Raw genomic sequence first — 21060 nt, 5'->3', positions numbered from 1 at the left:
GTCCAACTCTTTGTGACCCTATGAGCTGTTTCCCGCCAGGCTCCTCTGTCCATAGACTTCTCCAGACAAGAATATTGGAGTAGGTTGCCATGCCCTCCTCTAGGGGATCTTGCCAATCCAGGAGTCGAACCCATATCTCTTATGTCTCCTGCATTGGCAGGCAGGTTCTTTACCACTAATGCAACCACAAACATAAACTCAAAATGGATTAAAGAATTAAATGTAAGGCCAGAAATTATAAAGCTCCTAGAGGTTACCATTGGCAGCACATTACAAGATCCTCTGTGACCGACTTCCTAGAATAATGGAAATAAAAATAAGCAAGTGGGACCTAATTAAACTTAAAATCTTGTGCATATCAAAGGAATCTATAAAAAAAGATGAAAAGATGATCCTCAGAATGGGAGAAAACAATTGCAAATGAAATAATTTACAAAAGAATACTCTTCAAAATATACAACAGCTCATATAGCTTGATACCAGAAAAGCAAACCAAGGAGTGGGTAGAGGACCTGTTTGGTCACTTCTACAAAGAAGACATGCAAATGGCTAATAAATACATGAAAAGATTGCTCAATATTGGAGAAATGAAAATCAAATATACAGTGACGTATCACCTCGCACTTATCAGAATAGCGATCTTTGAAAAATCTACAAATAATAAATGCTGGAGAAGGTGTGGAGCAAAGGAAAGTGTCTTACACTGTTGGTGGGTATGTAAATTGATACAGCCACTATGGAGAACAGTGTGGAGATTCCTTAAAAATCTAGGAATAAAGCTACCATATGACCCAAGAATCATAATAATGGGCATGTACTCTGAGAAAACCATAATTGAAATAGACACATGTACTCCAAAGTTCATTTCAGCTGTATTTAAAATAGCTAGGGTGTGAAAGCAATTTAGATGTCCAACAACAGGTGAATGGATTAAGAAGTTGTGGTACATATATAAAATGGAATATTACTCACCCATAAGAGGAATGCATTTGAGTCAGTTCTAATAAGGTGGATTAACCTGGATCCTATTATTCAGAATGAAGTAAATCAGAAAGAAAAATATATTTATGTATATACATGGAATCTAGAAAGATGGTACTGATGAACCTATTTGAGGGTAGCAAAGAAGATACAGACATAGAAAACAGATTTGTGGACACAGTGGGGGAAGAAGAGGGAAGGATGAATTGAAAGAGCACCACTGAATCATATACATTAATATAGGTAAAATATTAATAGGTGAGTGAAGCAACAGTTAGAACTGAACATGGACTGACAGACTGGTTCCAAATAGGAAAAGGAGTACATCAAGGCTGTATATTGTCACCTGCTTATTTAACTTCTATGCAGAGCACATCATGAGAAATGCTGGGCTGGATGAAGCACAAGCTGGAATCAAGATTGCCAGGAGAAATATCAATAACCTCAGATATGCAAATGACACCACCCTTATGGCAGAGAGTGAAGAGAACTAAAAAGCCTCTTGATGAAAGTGAAAGAGGAGAATGAAAAAGTTGGCTTAAAGCTTAACATTCAGAAAACTAAGATCATGGCATCTGGTCCCATCACTTCATGGGAAGGAGATGGGGAAACAGGGGAAACAGTGGCTGACTTTATTTTTTGGGGCTCCAAAATCACTGCAGATTGTGATTGCAGCCATGAAATGAAAAGATGCTTACTCCTTGGAAGGAAAGTTATGGCCAACCTAGATAGCATATTAAAAAGCAGAGACATTACGTTGCCAACAAAGGTCCGTCTAGTCAAGGCTATGGTTTTCCCAGTAGTCATGTACGGATGTGAGAGTTGGACTAAAAAGAAAGCTGTGGGATTCTCCAGGCAAGAATACTGGAGTGGGTTGCCATTTCCTTCTCCAGGGGATCTTCCAGACCCAGGGATCGAACCCAGGTATCCTGTATTGCAGGCAGACGCTTTAACCTCTGAGCTACCAGAGAAGCCCAAAGAAAGCTGAGCACCGAAGAACTGATGCTTTTGAAATGTGGTGTTGGAGAAGACTCTTGAGAGTCCCTTGGACTGCAAGGAGATCCACCCAGTCCATTCTGAAGGAGATCAGTCCTGGGTATTCATTGGAAGGACTGATGCTGAAGCTGAAACTCCAATACTTTGGCCACCTGATGTGAAGAGCTGACTCATTGGAAAAGACCCTGATGCTGGGAGGGATTGGGGGCAGGAGGAAAAGGGGGTGACAGAAGATGAGATGGCTGGATGGCATCACCGACTCGATGGACATGAGTTTGAGTAAACTCCGGGAGTTGGTGATAGACAGGGAGGCCTGGTGTGCTACGATTCATGGGGTTTCAAAAAGTCGGACACGACTGAGCAACTGAACTGAACTGAACTGAAGTATCTTAGTCGTGTCCAACTCTTTGTGACCCCGTGGACTGTAACCTACCAGGCTCCTCCCTCCATGGGATTCTACAGGCAAGAATACTGGAGTGGGTTGCCATTTCCTTCTCCAAATATTTCTTTGAGCCCCTTTGGCGGGGGGAGGGGCAAGAATACTGGAGTGGGTTGCCATTCCCTTCTCCAGGAGACCTTCCCGACCCAGGGATCGAACCCAGGTCTCCTGCATTGTAGGCAGCCGCTTTACGGTCTGAGCCACCAGGGAAGTCTAATAGGTAACCAGTGGGAATTTGCTCTATGACCCAGGGAGGTCAAAGCTGACGTTCTGTGACAACCTAGAAGGGTAGGGTGGGGAGGGAAGTGGGAGGGAGGTTTAAGAGGCAGGGAACACATGCATACCCCCGGTTGATTCATGTTGATGTATGGCAGAAACTAACACTATATTGTAAAGGAATTATCTTCCAATTCAAAATAAAAAGAAACAATGAGATTTCCATTACAATGGAAAAAATTAAATATCTGACAATAATCAATGTTGCAAAAAAATGGAACAGCTAGATCTCTCATATTTTTCACGAAAGTGTGTAAACCCCCTTTAAAAATCTACTTTGGCAATTTCTTATATAAAGTTCATTATATATTAATTAATATCTACTCCATAACCAAGTAGATATGGTTGAAACTGAAAGTCATTCAGTAGTGTCTGACTCTTTGCAACCCCATGGACTGTCCATGGAATTCTCCAGGCCAGAATACTGGAGTGGGTAGCCTTTCCCTTCTCCACGGAATCTTCCCAACCCAGCGATTGAAATGGGGTCTCCTGCATTGCAGTCAGATTCTTTACCAACTGAACTATCAGGGAAGCCCTAGATATTGTTAGGGAAATTAAAGTGGAGGAAGTCTTGTTCAGGCTTCAGAAGCAGGACAGCAGGCCTCTGACTTTACTTCTGACCTGCCTGGATACCGCCCAGAATCCATGCCTACCCACAAGAATAGCTAGTCAGGTGGCACTTTAGATGAGAAAGGGAGTGGGAATTCTTGAGCTCCTGGAGGTCTGGCCAACTGCTCGGGATTTAACAAAATCCTATGACTCACAAGATTAACAGGCAGCATAAATAAAAAGGCTAAAGTAAAACCAGAGCTGCATTTTTGTGCACAAGTTGAAACCAGTTTGCAGCCTGGTATTATCAGCGGGAACCCCTGAAACTGAAATTTGAAGTCTCATCTGTGGAGTGGACAACGTGCCCAGGACTTTTTCCCAATGGGGCCTTCAGATAGCTGTTAATGAGGAACTCCCAAGCATGCTGTTTAAGCCTGGGTGGTGGCTGGTCCAATTTGGTGATGTATGTGCTTACTCTTCTCCAGTGTTTCTATTTCTCTTTTCTTGTATTGATTGTATTTGAAACTATGTTAAATAACTCTCTATTCAAAACTAAAATTGCTTATTTGTGTGTAAAGAGCAGTTTCTTTTTTTAACAAATTTTTCCAATCTGACAAAAGTAAAAGTTTTGCAAAACAAATATAAATAATATATAGTTTATGTTTCCATTTATATTATGTTGAAGAAAAGAAAATATTGATCTATGACTTGTATTGGGATAGGGTGGAAATGACTGGAAATGAACATGAAGGATCTTTAAGAAGTGATGAGAATTGTCTGCATCTTTTTTTTTTTTTAATTGGAGTATAATTGTTTTACAATGTTGTGTTAATTTCTGTTGTACAACAGCATGAATCAGCTATAAATGTAGCTATACCCCCTTCATCTTTAGCCTCCCTCCCACCCCCTACTCCACTCCACCCTTCTAGGTCATCACAGAGCACTGAGCTGAGCTACTTGCGTTATAAAGAAGCTTCCCACTAGCTATCTGCTTTACACATGATAGTGTACACATGTCACTGCTACTGTCTCAATTCATCTCACCTTCTCCTTCCCCTCTGTGTCCACAACTCTGTTCCCTATGTCTGTGTTTCTATTCCTGCCCTGCAAATACTCATCTGTAACATTTTTCTAGATTCCATATACATACATTAATATACAATATTAGTTTTTCTCTTTCTGACCTGCTTCACTCTGAACAACATCTCTAGGTTCATCCACATCACTATAGATGACCTAATTTTGTTCGTTTTTAATGGCTGAGTACTATTATATTATATATATGTATTAAAGCACAACTTCTTTATCCACTCATCTGTTGATGGACATCTAGGTTTCTTCCATGTCTAAGCTACTGTAAATAGACCTACAATGCATATTGGGGTATATGTTTCTTTTTGAATTTTGATTTTCTCAGGGTAGATGCCCAATAGTGGGATTACTGGGTCATATAGTAGCTTTATTCCTAGCTTTTTAAGGAATCTCCCTACGGTTCTCCATAGTGGCCGTATCAATTTACATTCCCACCAACAGTGTAAGAGACTTTCCTTTTCTCCACACCCTCTCCAACATTTACTCTTTGTAGATTTTTTGATGATGGCCATTCTGACCTGTGTCAGAATATCTCAGACTATATCTCAGACTATAATGTTTTGATTTTCATTTTTTAATAACAAGCAATGTTGTACATTTTTTCATATGTTTGTTGGCCATTTGTATATCTTCTTTGGAGAAATGTCTGTTTAGGTTTTCTGCCCACTTTTTGATTGGGTTGTTTGTTTTTCTGATATTAAGCTTCATGAGCAGCTTGTGTATTTTGGAGCTTAATTCTTTGTCAGTTGCTTCACTTGAAATTATTTTCTTCTGTTCTGAGTGTTGTCTTTTCCTCTTGTTTATAGATACCTTTGCTATGCCAAAACTTTTAAGTTTAATTAGGTCCCATTTTTTATTTTTTTTTCTTCTTTTTTTTCTTTTTTCACACCTTTTTTTTTCAAACCCTATTTTTTATTTTTATTTCCATTATTCTAGGAGATGGGTCATAGAGGATCTTGCTATGACTTATGTTTTTCTCTAAGAGTTTTATAATGTCTGGCCTTACATTTAGGTCTTTTAATCCATTTTGAGTTTATTTTTGTGTATGGTGTCAGAAAATTATTCTAATTTCATTATTTTACATGTAATTGTTCAATTTTCCCAGCACCTCTCCATTGTATATTCTCGCTTCCTTTGTCATACATTAGTTGCCTATAGATGCATGAGTTTATCTCTGGGCTTTTATCTTGTTCCATTGATATATATTTCTGCTTTTGTGCCAGTACTATCCTGTCTTATTTACTGTAGCTTTGTAGTATAATCTGAAGTCAGGGAGATTGATTCCTCCAGCTCTGTTTTATTTTCTCAAGATTGCTTTGGCTATTCAGGGTCTTTGTGTTTCCATACACATTGTAGTTTTTGTTCTAGTTCTGTGAAAAATGCAATTGATACTTGATAAGTTGCAATGGATCTGTAAATTGCTTTAGGTACTACAGTTGTTTTCACAATATTGGAGAATCATCTTTATTTTGATTGAGGTAAATAGTCACACATGTGTATACCTGAGTGCATGCTAACTTCTCTCAGTTGTGTCCAACTCTTTGCAGCCCTATGAACTGCAGCACGCCAGGCTCCTTTGTCCATGGGACTCCCCAGGCAAGAACATTGGAATAGATTGCCATGCCCTCCTTCAGGGGATCTTCCTGACCCAGGCACTGAACCTGTGTCCCCTATGTCCCCTGCACTGGCAGTCAGGGTCTCTGACCCAGGCACTGAACCTGTGTCCCCTACGTCCCCTGCACTGGCAGTCAGGGTCTTCCTGACCCAGGCACTGAACCTGTGTCCCCTACGTTCCCTGCACTGGCAGTCAGGGTCTTCCTGACCCAGGCACTGAACCTGTGTCCCCTACGTCCCCTGCACTGGCAGTCAGGGTCTTCCTGACCCAGGCACTGAACCTGTGTCCCCACATCCCCTGCACTGGCAGTCAGACATTTTACCACTACTGCCACATGGGAAGCCCGTATACATGTGTACTCTTGTCAAAATACAAGGGATTATGTACCTAAATCTGTGCTCTTAACTATGAATTTTACTTTATTAAAATTTAAAATGGTAGAGATTGACTGAGTGCTGGAGCTGTCTGGAAGTTTAACAATGTTGCAGAAAGATTCATTGAATCTTCCAATAGATTTGTACCCATTTGATCTACAGTGTAGGCAAATAGGAAACAACTGGGAAGGTCTTCTTTCCCTTTACCTTATCTGCTCTTTTGCCTTCATATCTCCTCCTCTCCACAGAGACCACTCTCTCATATACCCCTCATTCCCAATAGGGTGAAAAGCAGGAAGCAATTTTCACAAGAATTTACTGTTTAAAAAAGTTGGCTTAAAGCTCAACATTCAGAAAACTAAGATCACGGCATCTGGTCCCATCACTTCATGGGAAATAGGTGGGGAAACAGTGGAAACAGTGTCAGACTTTATTTTTTGGGCTCCAGAATCACTGCAGATGGTGACTGCAGCCATGAAATTAAAAGACGCTTACTCCTTGGAAGGAAAGTTATGACCAACCTAGATAGCATATTAAAAAGCAGAGATATTACTTTGCCAACAAAGGTCTGTCTAGTCAAGGCTATGGTTTTCCCAGTAGTCATGTATGGATGTGAGAGTTGGACTATAAAGAAAGCTGAGTGCCGAAAAATTGATGCTTTTGAACTGTGGAGTTGGCGAAGACTCATGAGAGTCCCTTGGACTGCAAGGAGATCCAACCAGTCCATCCTAGAGTAGATCGCTCCTGAGTGTTCATTGGAAGGACTGATGCTGAAGCTCCAATACTTTGGCCACCTCATGCGAAGAGTTGACTCATTGGAAAAGACCCTGATGCTGGGAGGGATTGAGGGCAGGAGGAGAAGGGGACGACAGAGGATGAGATGGCTGGATGGCATCACCGACTCGATGGACGTGAGTTTGGGTGAACTCCAGGAGTTGGTGATGGACAGGGAGGCCTGGCGTGCTGTGGTTCATGGGGTCGCAAAGAGTTGGACACAACTGAGTGACTGAAATGAACTGAACTGAAGCTTATTATGTGTTAAATGAATGAACTCCCAGATATTAAAAAAAAAAAAAAGGCACTCACAATTCAATTAAAATGTTGTCTTCTAGAGACTTACGAGAGCTTGCAGATAATTTTAACTAAAAGGCATGAGTGTTGCTGTCATGAGTGTCTACGAACTCACACCATAAGGAAACGCTTATCTGTTTTCCACCTTGGCCCTGGACCCTTCACTTAGCATTGCTGTCCGTAGTGGGGCAGCTATCACTTGGCTCCTGCTTGTTTTCCTCTCTTCTCACTGTCTCTGCTTCCTGGTTTTGGTCCAGGCCCCGCCCAGATATTGACACTTCGTTCCTTGACTTCTTTAAGATGGCTCCCTTGAACTTGGCTGCTGCTCTGGATTCTCCAGCTTTAAGCCTTTCCTTATGCAGATTCACCCATTGATCTTCCTTGCATTTTGAAGTATATTACCTGAACCTTGGAACCCTGTTCATGTCACTTGCTCTTCCAGCCAATTTCTGTCAGTAGAAAACAGAACTGGAGAGGAGGAGAACAAGAGAAAATGTATGAGAGAGGCTTAAATCTGGAAACAACAGAAGGCATTGTAACTGCTGCTGCTGCTGCGATGTTTTATCAGTCGTGTCTGACTCTGTGCGACCCCATAGATGGCAGCCCACCAGGCTCTGCCGTCCCTGGGATTCTCCAGGCAAGAACACTGGAGTGGATTGCCATTTCCTTCTCCAATGCATGAAAGTAAAAAGTGAAAGTGAAGTTGCTCAGTCGTGTCCGACTCTTTGTGACCCCATGGACTGCAGCCTATCAGGCTCTTCCATCCATGGAATTTTCCAGGCAAGAGTATTGGAGTGGGGTGCCATTGCCTTCTCCAAGGCATTGTAAGGAATGCTGCTAATTTGTTGAATGCTCTGAGTTTTCTGCAAGGACAACATAATTCTGTTGCACAGTCATACCTATAAAATGTGCTGGTGGGCAAAGTGTAATCAGCAAGAGATGCTGAATAATATATCAGTACAAGTGATTAGCATTAATAACAAAACTGCTCAAGGTATATGCTCAAGTATGTTTTTGCATAAAAGCACCACATCACAATATGAATAGTTCCAAACTTCCATTAATATACTTTAAATTATATCCACTAAAAAAACCTGCTGAAACCTATATTTAAATAAATACTCAGGACCATAATCATCTGCTTCATGTTGTCTTGGAATGTAATGACTGTTATAAGCAATTTCCACAAGAGTCCTTCTAGATAAGGAATGCCTACATCTAATTTTAGACTTTTAAACTGAAAACTACAAAATAAATATAAAACCCTTATCATGGAGATAAATGAGATTTGTTTATCTCCTGTGGACTTTTAGAGGTCATAAGCTATTAAGTATACTGTATCTGTCCATTTGTGAGGCTTTTTGTGCCTTTGATAAAAACTATTTATATGAGGATTGTCCTTTCAGTAGTAAGTAGGAAGCTCTTACTTCCAGCAAATTATTTTTCCTGGAACAAAAAGGCAGAAGAAATCCTTCAATGTCACATTATTACTTCAGTGAATCTAAAATTACATTATCTCTGTTCTCCTAGGTCCTGTTGTTGAAGCCCTCAATATGGTCAAGTATGAACAGATCATACTACAATAATGAAAAGTATTATTGTATATCTATTTTGACTGGCGGTATTTGGTTCTAACTTAATATACACAGTGCATTCACCAGTCCTGACTCTAAACATGTTAGTTGAATCCACTTTCTCTCCACTTCAATTGCATTCTCAAAACAAGACTCTGTTATGCTTCTATCAGAGAACAGGAACAACTGCACAATAAATCTATGTCTCCTTAGAGGCTGTTTGTAGCTTCAGTTCAGTTCAGTTCAGTGGCTCAGTTGTGTCCGACTCTTTGCAACCCCATGAACCGCAGCATGCCAGGCCTCCCTATCCATCACCAGCTCCCGGAGTTTACCCAAACCCATGTCCATCGAGTCGGTGATGTCATTCAACCATCTCATCCTCTGTTGTCCCTTTCTCCTCCTGCCCTCAATCTTTCCCAGCATCAGGGTCTTTTCAAATGAGTTAGCTCTTCGCATCAGGTGGCCAAAGTATTGGAGTTTCAGCTTCAACATCAGTCCTTCCAATGAACACCCAGGACTGATTTCCTTAGGATGGACTGATTGGATCTCCTTGCAGTCCAAGGGACTCTCAAGAGTCCTCTCCAACACCACAGTTCAAAAGCATCAATTCTTCTGTGCTCAGCTTTCTTTATAGTCCAATTCCCACATCCATACATGACTACTGGGAAAACCATAGCCTTCACTAGACAGACCTTTGTTGACAAAGTAATGTCTCTGCTTTTTAATATGCTCTCTGGGTTGGTCATAATTTTCCTTCCAAGGAATAAGCATCTTTTAATTCCATGGCTGCAGTCACCATCTGCAGTGATTTTGGAGCCCAAAAATATAAAGTCTGACACTGTTTCCACTGTTTCCCCATCTCTTTCCCATGAAGTGATGGGACCAGATGCCATGATCTTAGTTTTCTGAATGTTGAGCTTTAAGCCAACTTTTTCACTCTCCTCTTTCACTTTCATCAAGAGGCTCTTATAGTTCCTCTTCACTCTCTGCCATAAGGGTGGTGTCATCTGCATATCTGAGGTTATTGATATTTCTCCCGGCAATCTTGATGCCAGCTTGTGCTTCTTCCAGCCCAGCGTTTCTCATGATGTGCTCTGCATATAAGTTAAATAAGCAGAGTGACAATATACAGCCTTGATGTACTCCTTTTCCTATTTGGAACCAGTCTGTTGTTCCATGTCCAGCTCTAACTGTTGCTTCCTGACCTGTTAATAGATGACATTTTCAAAATGATAGGCCCCAGTTTCATATGTGTCATCTTTAATTATCAACTGGTTGATAACACTCTCTAAGAAACTTTTATGCAAATATAAACAAAACATCTTATATTCAAATAATTTTGTTCACATTCCAGAATGTATTTTCCCACTCTCCTCACCCTGTCCCACCTACAGCCCACTGGTAAATGCATCTACAGGGCCCTACTGGGAATAGTATGTCATATGGAAAAAGGTTAATAACAACTGTTAGATGGTTGGGTGGTTTATTCACAGGTGTGATTTTGCTTGTAATTAAATATGTTTGTATTTGTGCATATACATATACCTGTATTTTAACAATGTATGTTACTTTCCTATGACAAGGGCAAAAACAAATATATAAAATGTACACTTGCTTTTTATTTGGAAGAAAATGCAGCACTTTTAAATTTTAATGTGACAACTCATGCCTGTAGCATTTTCAGATATGTTTTGCAAGCAATTTGTTAAAGTGTTGAAACTTGGTATAAAGAAGATTAGATTCAGTATTAGTCATTTCTGTTTATTTCTATTCACTTATACTCTCGCAGATTAACAAGAAAGAGTTGGAATTATAGATAGCATGTGAACTGTTTTATCACACAGTCTTCCATACCCAGGAAAACTTGTAAAGTCTATGGACATCTGACCAGTGTACTAAGGCAGAAAAAGGTCAATGATCTAACAGACATGATGTGTCTTTTATAAATCTGCACAAACCAATGCTTAGTAATCCTTTGTTAAATGAAATTCCTACCTTAATGTCATAAGACATAATCATGAAGATGTTTGCATTCTCTACTATTTTTGTGTTTCCTTATGGTCTTTGCTTTCTTAAGGAAAAGTAAACTCTATCTTTTGTTGCGATATAATTCAATATATCATCTCGTGAGCTTGAAAATTTTAAAGAGTATTTTCTCCATGAAACTTCATTTCCTTTGCTCATCCTATTGCTTTCAGAGCCTTGGTATAATTCTTTCTTTCTCCTTTCCAATCAATTTCCCAGAGGGAAAAAAAGTGGCCTTTACTTATAGTTTACTCCTCAGTCCACCTGTACTAATAGTCTAGTTTTAAAGAGTATTTATAACACATTGGCCTGGATAAGGGAAAAAAAAAAAGATATAGTCACCTTTCATCACTGCAGCTTTGAAGAACCCAGAGGTACAGAGAAGGAGAAAATGTAGTTGAAACTAGGAACTGCACCATTTGGGCAGTTCTTAAGATTGACAGATTGTTGGACAGCAATTAAGCACCATATTCTCCATTCAAAACTTTTCCCTATATCTTAGGAGCTAGAAACCTAAGAACTACATTTCCCCAAATCCCTGCCAGCAAGACTTGAGTTACATTTCACAAATAAAAGACAACTCATATGAATTTCAAAAAGCAGAAGAGAAACAAATGGCATAATTGAGTCTATGGGAGAGATGAGAAAGAGGGTGGCTTTAGGAGGAGGCGATAGCATTTTCACAGATAAATCTGTGCTTTTTCCTGTGTTGTCCACATCGCTGCTGTAGATGTTAGCCGCAGTTCCCTGCCATTTTGCACCTCCTCGTTTCCTCAAGCCCAGAGGAAGCTTTTCCTAACTGTCATTTTTCCGATTCCTCCAATCATTTTGCAAGATTTTAGTTTCCTGTACTAAATGACTTTTTTTCTGGAAGTACCTTAGCTATCTGACTCATGATTAATAGACTTCACTGATTGCTACATGCTTCCATTGTATAAGGTTTTAGATAATTCTGAGTGAGCCATAAATGTAGTCTATTTATAGAGCTCTTTTCACCTATACAAATGTCTAACCTTAATGCCCTTCCAAAAAAATAAAACCAGTCTTCAACAAATATTCATCTTCATTGGTTTTAGCTATTCCTACATGTAGGAATGTAAGTATGTAAGAATAGCTAAAACTTTGCTTTTCTATAAGTCATATGATAAAGATGATTTTCCTATCATGTAGCCTATCATTTACAACCGTATGCATGTATCTTCAAATCTGCTTTTATATTTACTTGACTTATCGATTCAGTTTCCTTGGTGGATATTTACTGAGGACTACCTTGGTGCCAGGAACTACAAATACCTGTGATATAATGAGGATTAAAACAGTGCTGGTCCCCTGCCTTCATATGCTCCATATGCAGCAAAGGTTAGAAAAAGAATCTGCAAAGTGTAGAACATATTAAGTACAACTAGATCCTATACAGGTTTTCAAGTCATAGAAAGATTTTGGCATAAGAATGGTGAGGAAAAAAGTGATTTGACAAAATCTGAGTTTTTGAAAAATCACGTGTTTTATGGGTAAAAGTTGGATTGGATGGAAAAACAACAAGATATATAAAGAAAAATTAAGCAGTTGCTCCATTAAACCAAATGAGAGATATAGGGGTCTAGGGAGATAATCACAGCCTGAACTATGGTGGGGAGCAGAGAGATGGAGAAAAGTGAATTGATTCAAGAAATGTCTAGGAATTAACACAAAAGGTGAGAACTTATTGGACATGTGTGATAAAGAGACAGAAGAGACAAGAGTGGCTCCAAAGCGCTTACATTTTGGGGAACTAGGTAGATAGCAGTAACATGACTGTGACAGGTAATATAGAAAAATAAAGTGGAAGTGGGGTGAGGTGGAAATCAAAAATATCAGGTTCTGACTTAGACATGTGGGTTTTGCTCTACTGGTGAGACACTATGTAGGCATGTCAAGTGGGCTGACAGAGATGCAGATTTAACAAGCAGAAGAAAGCTCTGGTGTGCGAACAGATGCATATTCAGGCCTTGTCAGAATATGCACTCCAAGTGCAGCCTTAGGAGCAAGTCTGTTGACTCAGGCTCATATACAGACTGCAGAGAACAACCAACTAACTCTGCAGGAGCGGCCATGATTCCCCTCTCCTTAGCTGTGTCAAAGGCTGACTATCTCATGTTGGACAGGAACTCTGACATAAAGTAACACACGTTTCTCTAATTTCCCAAATTCTTTTTATTTCAACCCATAAAATCACTACATAAAGGACATTTCATTAATGAGTTAAATAGCTAGATCACATATATTAATTGGATTCTAATAATTTACTATGACAACAGACGATACAGTACCATGCACATTTTCTAGAGTGAAAGAATTCTCCAGGAGGAAACAAAAAGTCTCTAACCACAATTATCTATTAGCATTTTATGCAAAGGAACTTCCTTTTAAAAAACAAAAAGCTTCTTCTTGGACAGTTATGCCAGGCCTAAGAAAAAAATGAATTCTTCAATTATATATTATAGATATAATTATTTGTCAACTTCTTATTAAGTCTTACACTTAATTTAACTTCCACTGTTTTCATTCTTTCTCAGTATTTCAAAAGCACAGTTCATTTCAAGACCAGTCATTTATTTTTAGCATGAAAATAATTAAGAGACATAGTATGAATTTTAACTGTATCCATAAAATATACCATTCCTGTTCACGAAGTTAATGTTTATAACTAAATGCAACAGTCATGCTGAATTTACTTAAAATTTAAGGAAATAAATTCAGTCATACTTATAAACATATATTTATGGTGAAACATCATTAATAGCATCCAAAGTTCAGTTATTTTAACATCTTAATTATTTTTTATAAATGTAATAGAGTTTTAGCATCTCTGGTTGGATAATATTGAAATAAAAATTGCATTCACAAAATCATTAAAAGAAAAGAACTATAGCATCTATGTTCCACTGTTTATAGGTAAAATTTTATTATGTATATATTCCTAAGTTATCCAAAAATATAGCTAATTATTTCCAAAGAAGAATAATTTATGTTGAAATTAGTCCCAATAGAACATTTCCAAAGTGGAATGCAAGTAATATTTTTAGTAGTTCTTACCAGATAGGTTCCATTTTGATGAAATTATATTGTTTTATGAATCATGAATGGGTCCATGGAAGATGAATTTTTAAAAAATAATACTACTGCAGTGAACACAATACACCTATGTACTAGTGCAAAAACTGCTTACAAATAAGCACAAAATGTTACAAAATGCCACGAAACTACTTCCTAATCTGATTTATTTCTCAGTGAAGACAAGTTCAGCTCCAATATAGAAATAATGTGTTAAAAAAGTTATAACAATTAGCAATGATTAAACATATTGCATTGCATCCTTATTTGTTATCCAGACAGTAACTATATAAAGCAGAGACAACTTGTAATGAGAAGTTGAATGAAGGTTTACATTTCTCTGAGAATTTCATTCAGTCTTCAATTCTAAGTTGTAGAAACTTTTCATTAAATATGCATTTGGTTTTAAAAAAACAACTGGTTAACTGAATGGTAAAGATTTCCCACATAATTTGTCAAAATGCTAATCACACAGAAAATTTCAGTTTACTTCCTTGAAGCCATCCTAACAGTTGGTAACATTTACCTGCAATGTTCTCTGATGGTTTTAGTCCACAGGAAGAATAACAAAAAGCCAGAATACAACAGAAAAGAGTCTATGCCTTTCTAGGGAAACTGGTGTTGGTAGACTTTTCATCAGATGGGGGCGGGGGGGCAGTGAATTATACATCATCTCCAACCTATCCTCTAGTGTGATTTGAAAGTCAGCTTTTTGCCATACATTGACATGAATCAGCCATGGATCTACATGTGTTCCCCATCCCGATCCCCGCTTCCGCCTCCCTCCCCCCCCATCCCATCCCTCTGGGTCTTCCCAGTGCACCAGCCCTGAGCACCCGTCTCATGCATCCAACCTGGGCTGGTGATCTGTTTCACCCTTGAGAGTATATTTGTTTCAATGCTATTCTCTCAGAACATCCCACCCTCGCCTTCTCCCACAGACTCCCAAAGTCTGTCAATGTATGGCAAAAACCACTACAATACTGTAAGGTAATTAGCCTCCAACTAATAAAAATAAATGAAAAAAAAAGATAATAAAGGTAAATGTTACTTAAAAAAAAAAAAAGTCAGCTTTTTCACCCACACCTTTGGCAATGCTGCTAACATCAATTCCTTGCTCATGTTTCCTTCACTCTTGGAATCAGTCAAAATCATTTCTCTCTGCTTTGACTCATAATTCAACCTACCATCTAAGGAACCATAAGCAAACTCTTATGCTGCCTTGTCTTTGAATTTGAATGCTTTTATTAGACTCTGCCAACCAGTTTTCCATGAATTATGCTGCATATGCTTCCAGTGAAATGCTTCCTTAAAATGGGAAATGAGGATGCGCCTGCATGCTTTCCTAAACCAGGTTTATAGCTCTGGTCAGAATTCATCCATGGATTTTCACATGTTAGTTGCCTTAGACGTTGGTAGCCTCTGTGAAAGAATCACTGGGACCATTATTCTTTGCGACTTGCAGGTGCTTTTTAGCCTTGAACGTCACAGACACCTCAGAGTGAATGGCGTCCAACCTCTGCTCACAGCGAAATGCTGAGAGGAAAGCCTTTCTATAGTTGCTGTTCATCCAGCCGTAGAGGAGGGGATTGGCAAAGGTGGAGCACATGGCAATGATGTGGAACACAGTGAAGATGAGTTTGTATTCCTTCAGGTCCAAGACGTGGCTGTCAATGTCAACAGCAAGTTGAAAGGCATGGAGGGGCAACCAGCTGACCGCAAACACCACCACCACACACACCAGCATTTTGGTGGTTTTTTGCCTCCGCTGATGGTACTGGTCATGAGCAGCCCCAGGACTGACATGGTTCTTAAGTTTACTCCAAATACGAGTGTAGGAAAAAGAGATGATGCCCAGAGGCAAAACATACAGGATTAGTAAGGAGGAAAGACTGTAAACAGTGCCATAGATGCCCTTCTCCTCTTCAGGCCACTTCTCAGTACAGGCCACAATCTCAAAGTCAGGAATGATCTCAATCAGCGAGTACTCCCGGAAGATGGCCAGGGGGCTTGCTAGCAGGGCGCTGACACCCCAAGCCAAGCCAATAATCAAGAAGCTGATTTGCTTGGAAATCTTGCTCTCGAGGTGGTAGACAATGCAACGATGCCGGTCCAGGGCAATCACCGTCAAGGTGATCGTGGACACTTGGACGGCCAGGCCCTGGGCATATGGCACCAAGTGGCAGAGGACAGGACCCATTTTCCACTCCCCCATCAAGGTGTAGGTAAGTGTAAATGGCAAGCACAGGGTGTTCACTAGAAGATCCGCCACAGCCAGATTAGCAATAAAGAAGTTGGTTACGGTACGCATGCTCTTGAATTTGATCACCACATGGATCACCAAGGAATTGCCAATCACCCCAAGCAAGATGATGGAGCAGTAGGCCAATATAAGGACAACCTGCACCTCAATCAGCTTGGTGCTGTCTATAAGCTCCGGTTCAGAGTCAGGGGCCAGCTCCCCTGTTGGAATGGTGTGTCCTGGACCGAACTGATCCACTTTCATTTCTTCCACTGTCTGGTTCTCATCAGCCTCTGCACCTAATGGGCCCATTTTCATCAGCTAGCACAAGAATCTACAATTTAAAAAATGAACAAGTATGAAACAAGGAAAGCATAAGGGTGCAAGGAATATCAGAAATGGATTGGTTTCACTTTAGCTGGGGTTCAAAGTACCTGTCCTTCGATCCCTAAAGTACCTGGATCCCACAGGAATGGCCTGCAGTGACCTTGTCTCCAGTTGGAGACACATGGTCCCTGGCTTCAGTCACACCACTTTCTCCCCGTGTCCCTCTAGCTGGAGGTGGTGATGATTCTTTGCTCTTGATTATCCCTGTGTAGCCTCAACATCCTCTGCTGGCTTCTATCACTTGTGTAACCAATTTTTGGCATTAAATTACTTCTATTTTGCATTCTTGAATAGGTTCTGTTTTGCATGATATGCTGAGCTGTCCATGCATGTATGCTTTCATTAATTTTCTCCACCATGACAGGTGCTACATGCACAGGTTGATGTCATTGACATATATAAGAAAATCACAACTCCACTGTATGACATCCAAAGCTTTCCTTGAACTCAACCTTGTCTTCATCTCTCCTGACATTTTAGGATATATCTGATCCTTCTGTCATACTGAACTATTCTTAATTCCAGCAACAGGCTGGACTATCTATGCCTCTCTGCCCTCCCTGCTGTTATCCCAACAACCTATGCTTACTTCCAAGGCTGCAAGGAGCATATGACACATCCTTCAGCCTCCATACCACAGCAATCTCTTTCAGGACACATTTCCGTTTCTGGACTGTTTACATCCATTGTTTAAACCTTAGCAAACATGAAGTTGAAGGAAAGCATAATTTTACTGAATAAATGAGGTCAGCAAAATACAAAGTAACAATTTTGATCCTTTTCTTTACTGAAGATAATTCCCTACACAGGATCTTTGCTCTGACATGACATCTCTCTGCTTATTTTCTTATATGTAACCACCAAGTAACCACCTCTACAAGAAAGTTGTTCCAAGACACAATTACTGATTAGAATATTAAAAATTGGTACTCAGTATACACCATAAGGAAACTTTCTCTCTCCAAGGGCTTCACACACACACACACACACCCTAATAGTTGCTTATCACAGAGATTTTCATATACTCATGCATTTGCTTTACTGATATATTCTAGTTCTCTCTGCATGCATTTCAAACAGAATGTTCCAAAAAGCACACCCTCTTTTGCACTTGCCTCCATTCTTTTGTGATTAGAGAAAGTGGAAACTATTCAAATCTTGGAGTATTTTATTTGATGGGCATTTTCTTAGAGTAAGAAAGAGACTTTACAGGGCACAATCAGTCAATCCTGACAAGTCATTAACAGAACAAATGAGACTCCAGAAGGTCTGAGGTTTGCAGCAAATTGAGAGCAAGCCTGAGATAGAAGGTTATTAGAAACATACTTGATTTATTAATTTATTTTGCTTTTTCTTTTCAATCTCATTTTCTTTATTCCTTTCTTTAAAGCTTCTCTACAAAAATGATTATTAATCTCCAAGGTATTAGCATATGGATTCTAATAGCTGTTCTCAAGCACATGACTGGTGTTCAGCCAGGTCTGAGTGTTACTCAGAGAATGCATCATTTTATGATTGCACTTCAGGAAAAGTAGAAGAGGATAAGAGAGTACATACAGGGAATTGCCAGAGTAAAAACTCACAAAGGCACAAAAATTAAAAGATGAGTAGAAATGGGGAAAGTTTTTTTCTTAAAGTAAGGTCAAAATGAGGTATTTACATTGTTCAAGACATCTGAGGATAGCTGTGAGTGGTACAGTTATCCTGAATGAATGAATTTTGAGATTCTGCTATAAAACAATTTCTTTGTAGAGCAGGAAAATGGCTTTAGGACTTTTCCCCCCTCAGAGACTCAAAAACCTTCAAATTATTAAGTGAGAAACTGTTTATGCTTTGACTCCATATTTAAATTTGTGGGTTTTTCTAAACAGTATTCTTATTGTCACAGGTTGGCTTTAATAAAAACATTATCATCTTATCAGTCACAAAACCATCCAGGAGTTTTTTTCTCAGGGTAAAACCACACATATACATGCCCTATACTTGTTAGTCCTGGAAAGAGGGGCTGTGGATATCCAAGCAAGCCCTATGTAAGACATGTCTGTTTGCCTGATAAGCAGAAAGTTGAAAATCAATGAACCAAGTTCATGAAAAGTTGAACCAAGATGACTGAGAATGAATCTCTTCTATGTATTTGAGCCTCTGACCTTTGAACCAGCCCTGTGCATTTCATGTCATTTAGTTTATATGATGTGTCTCTATTACCAAAAGCCTTAAAGCTTTTCCTTTTGCCTCTTTTTTTGGTCATCATATGATCCTACCAGGGGGTGAGCCCTTCCGGTGGGGAACCAGTGAATGCTTGCATAAATGTGTCCATTCTTGAACAGTTTATGAGAATGCAATATGACATTCCCACCTAAACAGATGTTTGATTTTTAAAGCGGCAGGAACAGTAGCAATCTGCTCTTCTGAAAAGATAATTACCTTTCTTAAAAAGAGTCAAGACTGTTCAGTGGGTAAGGAATATTCCTGGTATCACCCATAATGTCCACCTTCGGCCTAAATGTGGGAAAAAAACCCTACACTCACGAAGACCTTCCTGGCCGCCATCAAAGGACCTGAAAGCTTTTTTTTTCGGGATGCTCTCATTCCCAGATGAGTCAGAGTTAAGATTTAACACGTACTGACCGTTTCTGTTGAGGGGTGGAAGCCAGACGTCTTGCCGCCGGTCAGTCTGATGATTGCCCGCCGACCCTGAGAGGGCACTGGAGAATTCCCAAACGCAGGCCCAGTTCCGTCCGCTCCGACGGTGCAGGGCAGCCGCGCGCCTGGGAGAGCAGGAGAGCTCCGCGTGCGCCGGGCGGTCGCAGCCGCAGGGAGGCTGGCGCAGCTGAGATCCGCCGCCCACCTCCGCGGCCCAGCGCGCGGGCCACGCGCCGCCCCGCACAGCGCGGCGCGAAGCGCGGGTGGGGAGGCGAGGCTCCGGAGGTGGGAGCAGAACCCCTCCCTCGAAGAAAAAGCAGGGCAAAGGAGGGGACAAGGGTTCCGCAGTGGAGAATGCTGGACGGGGATCTCTGCAATGGGGCAGGGGACAGAGTCCCAGTGTCTCCTCCCGGAGGGCTGGAAACGCGCGCAGAGGGCCCTGCCCGGAACCCCCTCGGGGGTCCCCACCGCCGCCCGCAACCTCCTTTCTTCTGACCACCACTGACCCCCAGGAGCCACCCCAAGTTTGCTCCTCCGAGCGTTCGCACCACTACTCCCTCCTCCCTCTTCTAACGCCCCCTCCCCCTGTTCTCAGCTCCTAGAGAGATGGCCCGGCGCGGACAGACCCCCGGACTCCGGCCGGCTCACCACAGCCGCTGGGGAGGGAGGCAGGACCAGGGCGAAGGCAGGGCGGACAGGCCCAGCCGCGGACGAGAGGAAGCCTGGAGCTGGCTCGAGGCGGACCCGGGAGGCAGAAACCCGGCGAATTGGAGGAGCTGGGAAAATCCCACAACTCCAACCAGGAGTCGCTCTCCCTTTTGCCAGGAGTGACAGAGGTGGGGAGCTGGACCCCGTGCAGAACCGCGGAAAAGCACCTCACAATTGCGCGTGGAGGACCAACCCTCTGCCAGGGCTGGAGTGCAGGGCTTTGGTGTAACTCTGGGAGATCGCTGAGCTCCACGCGAAGGCAAAGCGAGTTAAGATCCTCGTTGCCCAGAGTCGGCAATTTCCTGAACAGGTGTCTGTTGACTGTTGACAAGTTGATTGGTGCTCATTCAGATGCAAAAACCGGCAGCCCCGATAGTGTGCGCTTCTGCTCAGGGCAAAAGCTAGAATAGGAAGAGGAAAACAACGGGTCACGAAAAGTCCTAAATCTTGATCTCTCGGGTTAGCTGACTTCTAGATCCTTCCCTCTCTAGTCATGACCTAAGGCACATGCCAGGGTTCGTGCAAGCCTCCAGAATCCTCTCACCGGTCTGCTCCCAGCGATGCCCTCTGCTAAACCGCTGCCCGCCAGACTGAGTCTGAGCCTCCGAGTAAAACAGGATTGTGGCGTCAGTCAACAAAGATTGTTCCTCCCAGAAACTCTTAATTCAGAACCGTTCCTTCTCGTGGTTTTCAGCCAATCTCTCTTCCCCTTGTTCACTTTTAGAGGTAGCAGCAGAGCATTTCGAACTAGCCTGAAACTTGTATGCATCAGTCTCTTCATATCTGAAATGAGAATGGTTATTCTGCTTCACTTGAAATTTCTCTGAAGTATAAAAAAGATTACACTACTAAAAAATACTCTCAAAAATATTAGTTAACTCCTCTTCTCAAGAGCACTGAGATTTCAAACTGTGAGGACTTGCATGCACCTTGGTACTGTTGCATATGTAAGGCATTTTTACTCAGTCTAATCTGAAATTGACCTGGCTAATGCA

General features: G+C 41.0%; 1 protein-coding gene across 1 annotated transcript; it reads right to left on the bottom strand.

Annotated features, from left to right (window-relative positions):
• Nucleotides 1-15176: 15176 nt before the first annotated feature.
• NPY2R (neuropeptide Y receptor Y2) lies at nucleotides 15177-16645 on the bottom strand. The gene has a single exon (XM_043900855.1). The coding sequence runs from the start codon at nucleotides 16643-16645 to the stop codon at nucleotides 15491-15493; it is 1155 nt and encodes a 384-aa protein (XP_043756790.1). The 3' UTR covers nucleotides 15177-15490.
• Between the last annotated feature and the right edge of the window lie 4415 nt (nucleotides 16646-21060).

The sequence above is a fragment of the Cervus elaphus genome, chromosome 5 (assembly GCF_910594005.1).
Source record: "Cervus elaphus chromosome 5, mCerEla1.1, whole genome shotgun sequence".
Classification (NCBI taxonomy): domain Eukaryota; kingdom Metazoa; phylum Chordata; class Mammalia; order Artiodactyla; family Cervidae; genus Cervus; species Cervus elaphus.
Note: the sequence above shows the minus strand (reverse complement) of the source record. Positions and strands in the feature narration are given on the sequence as shown.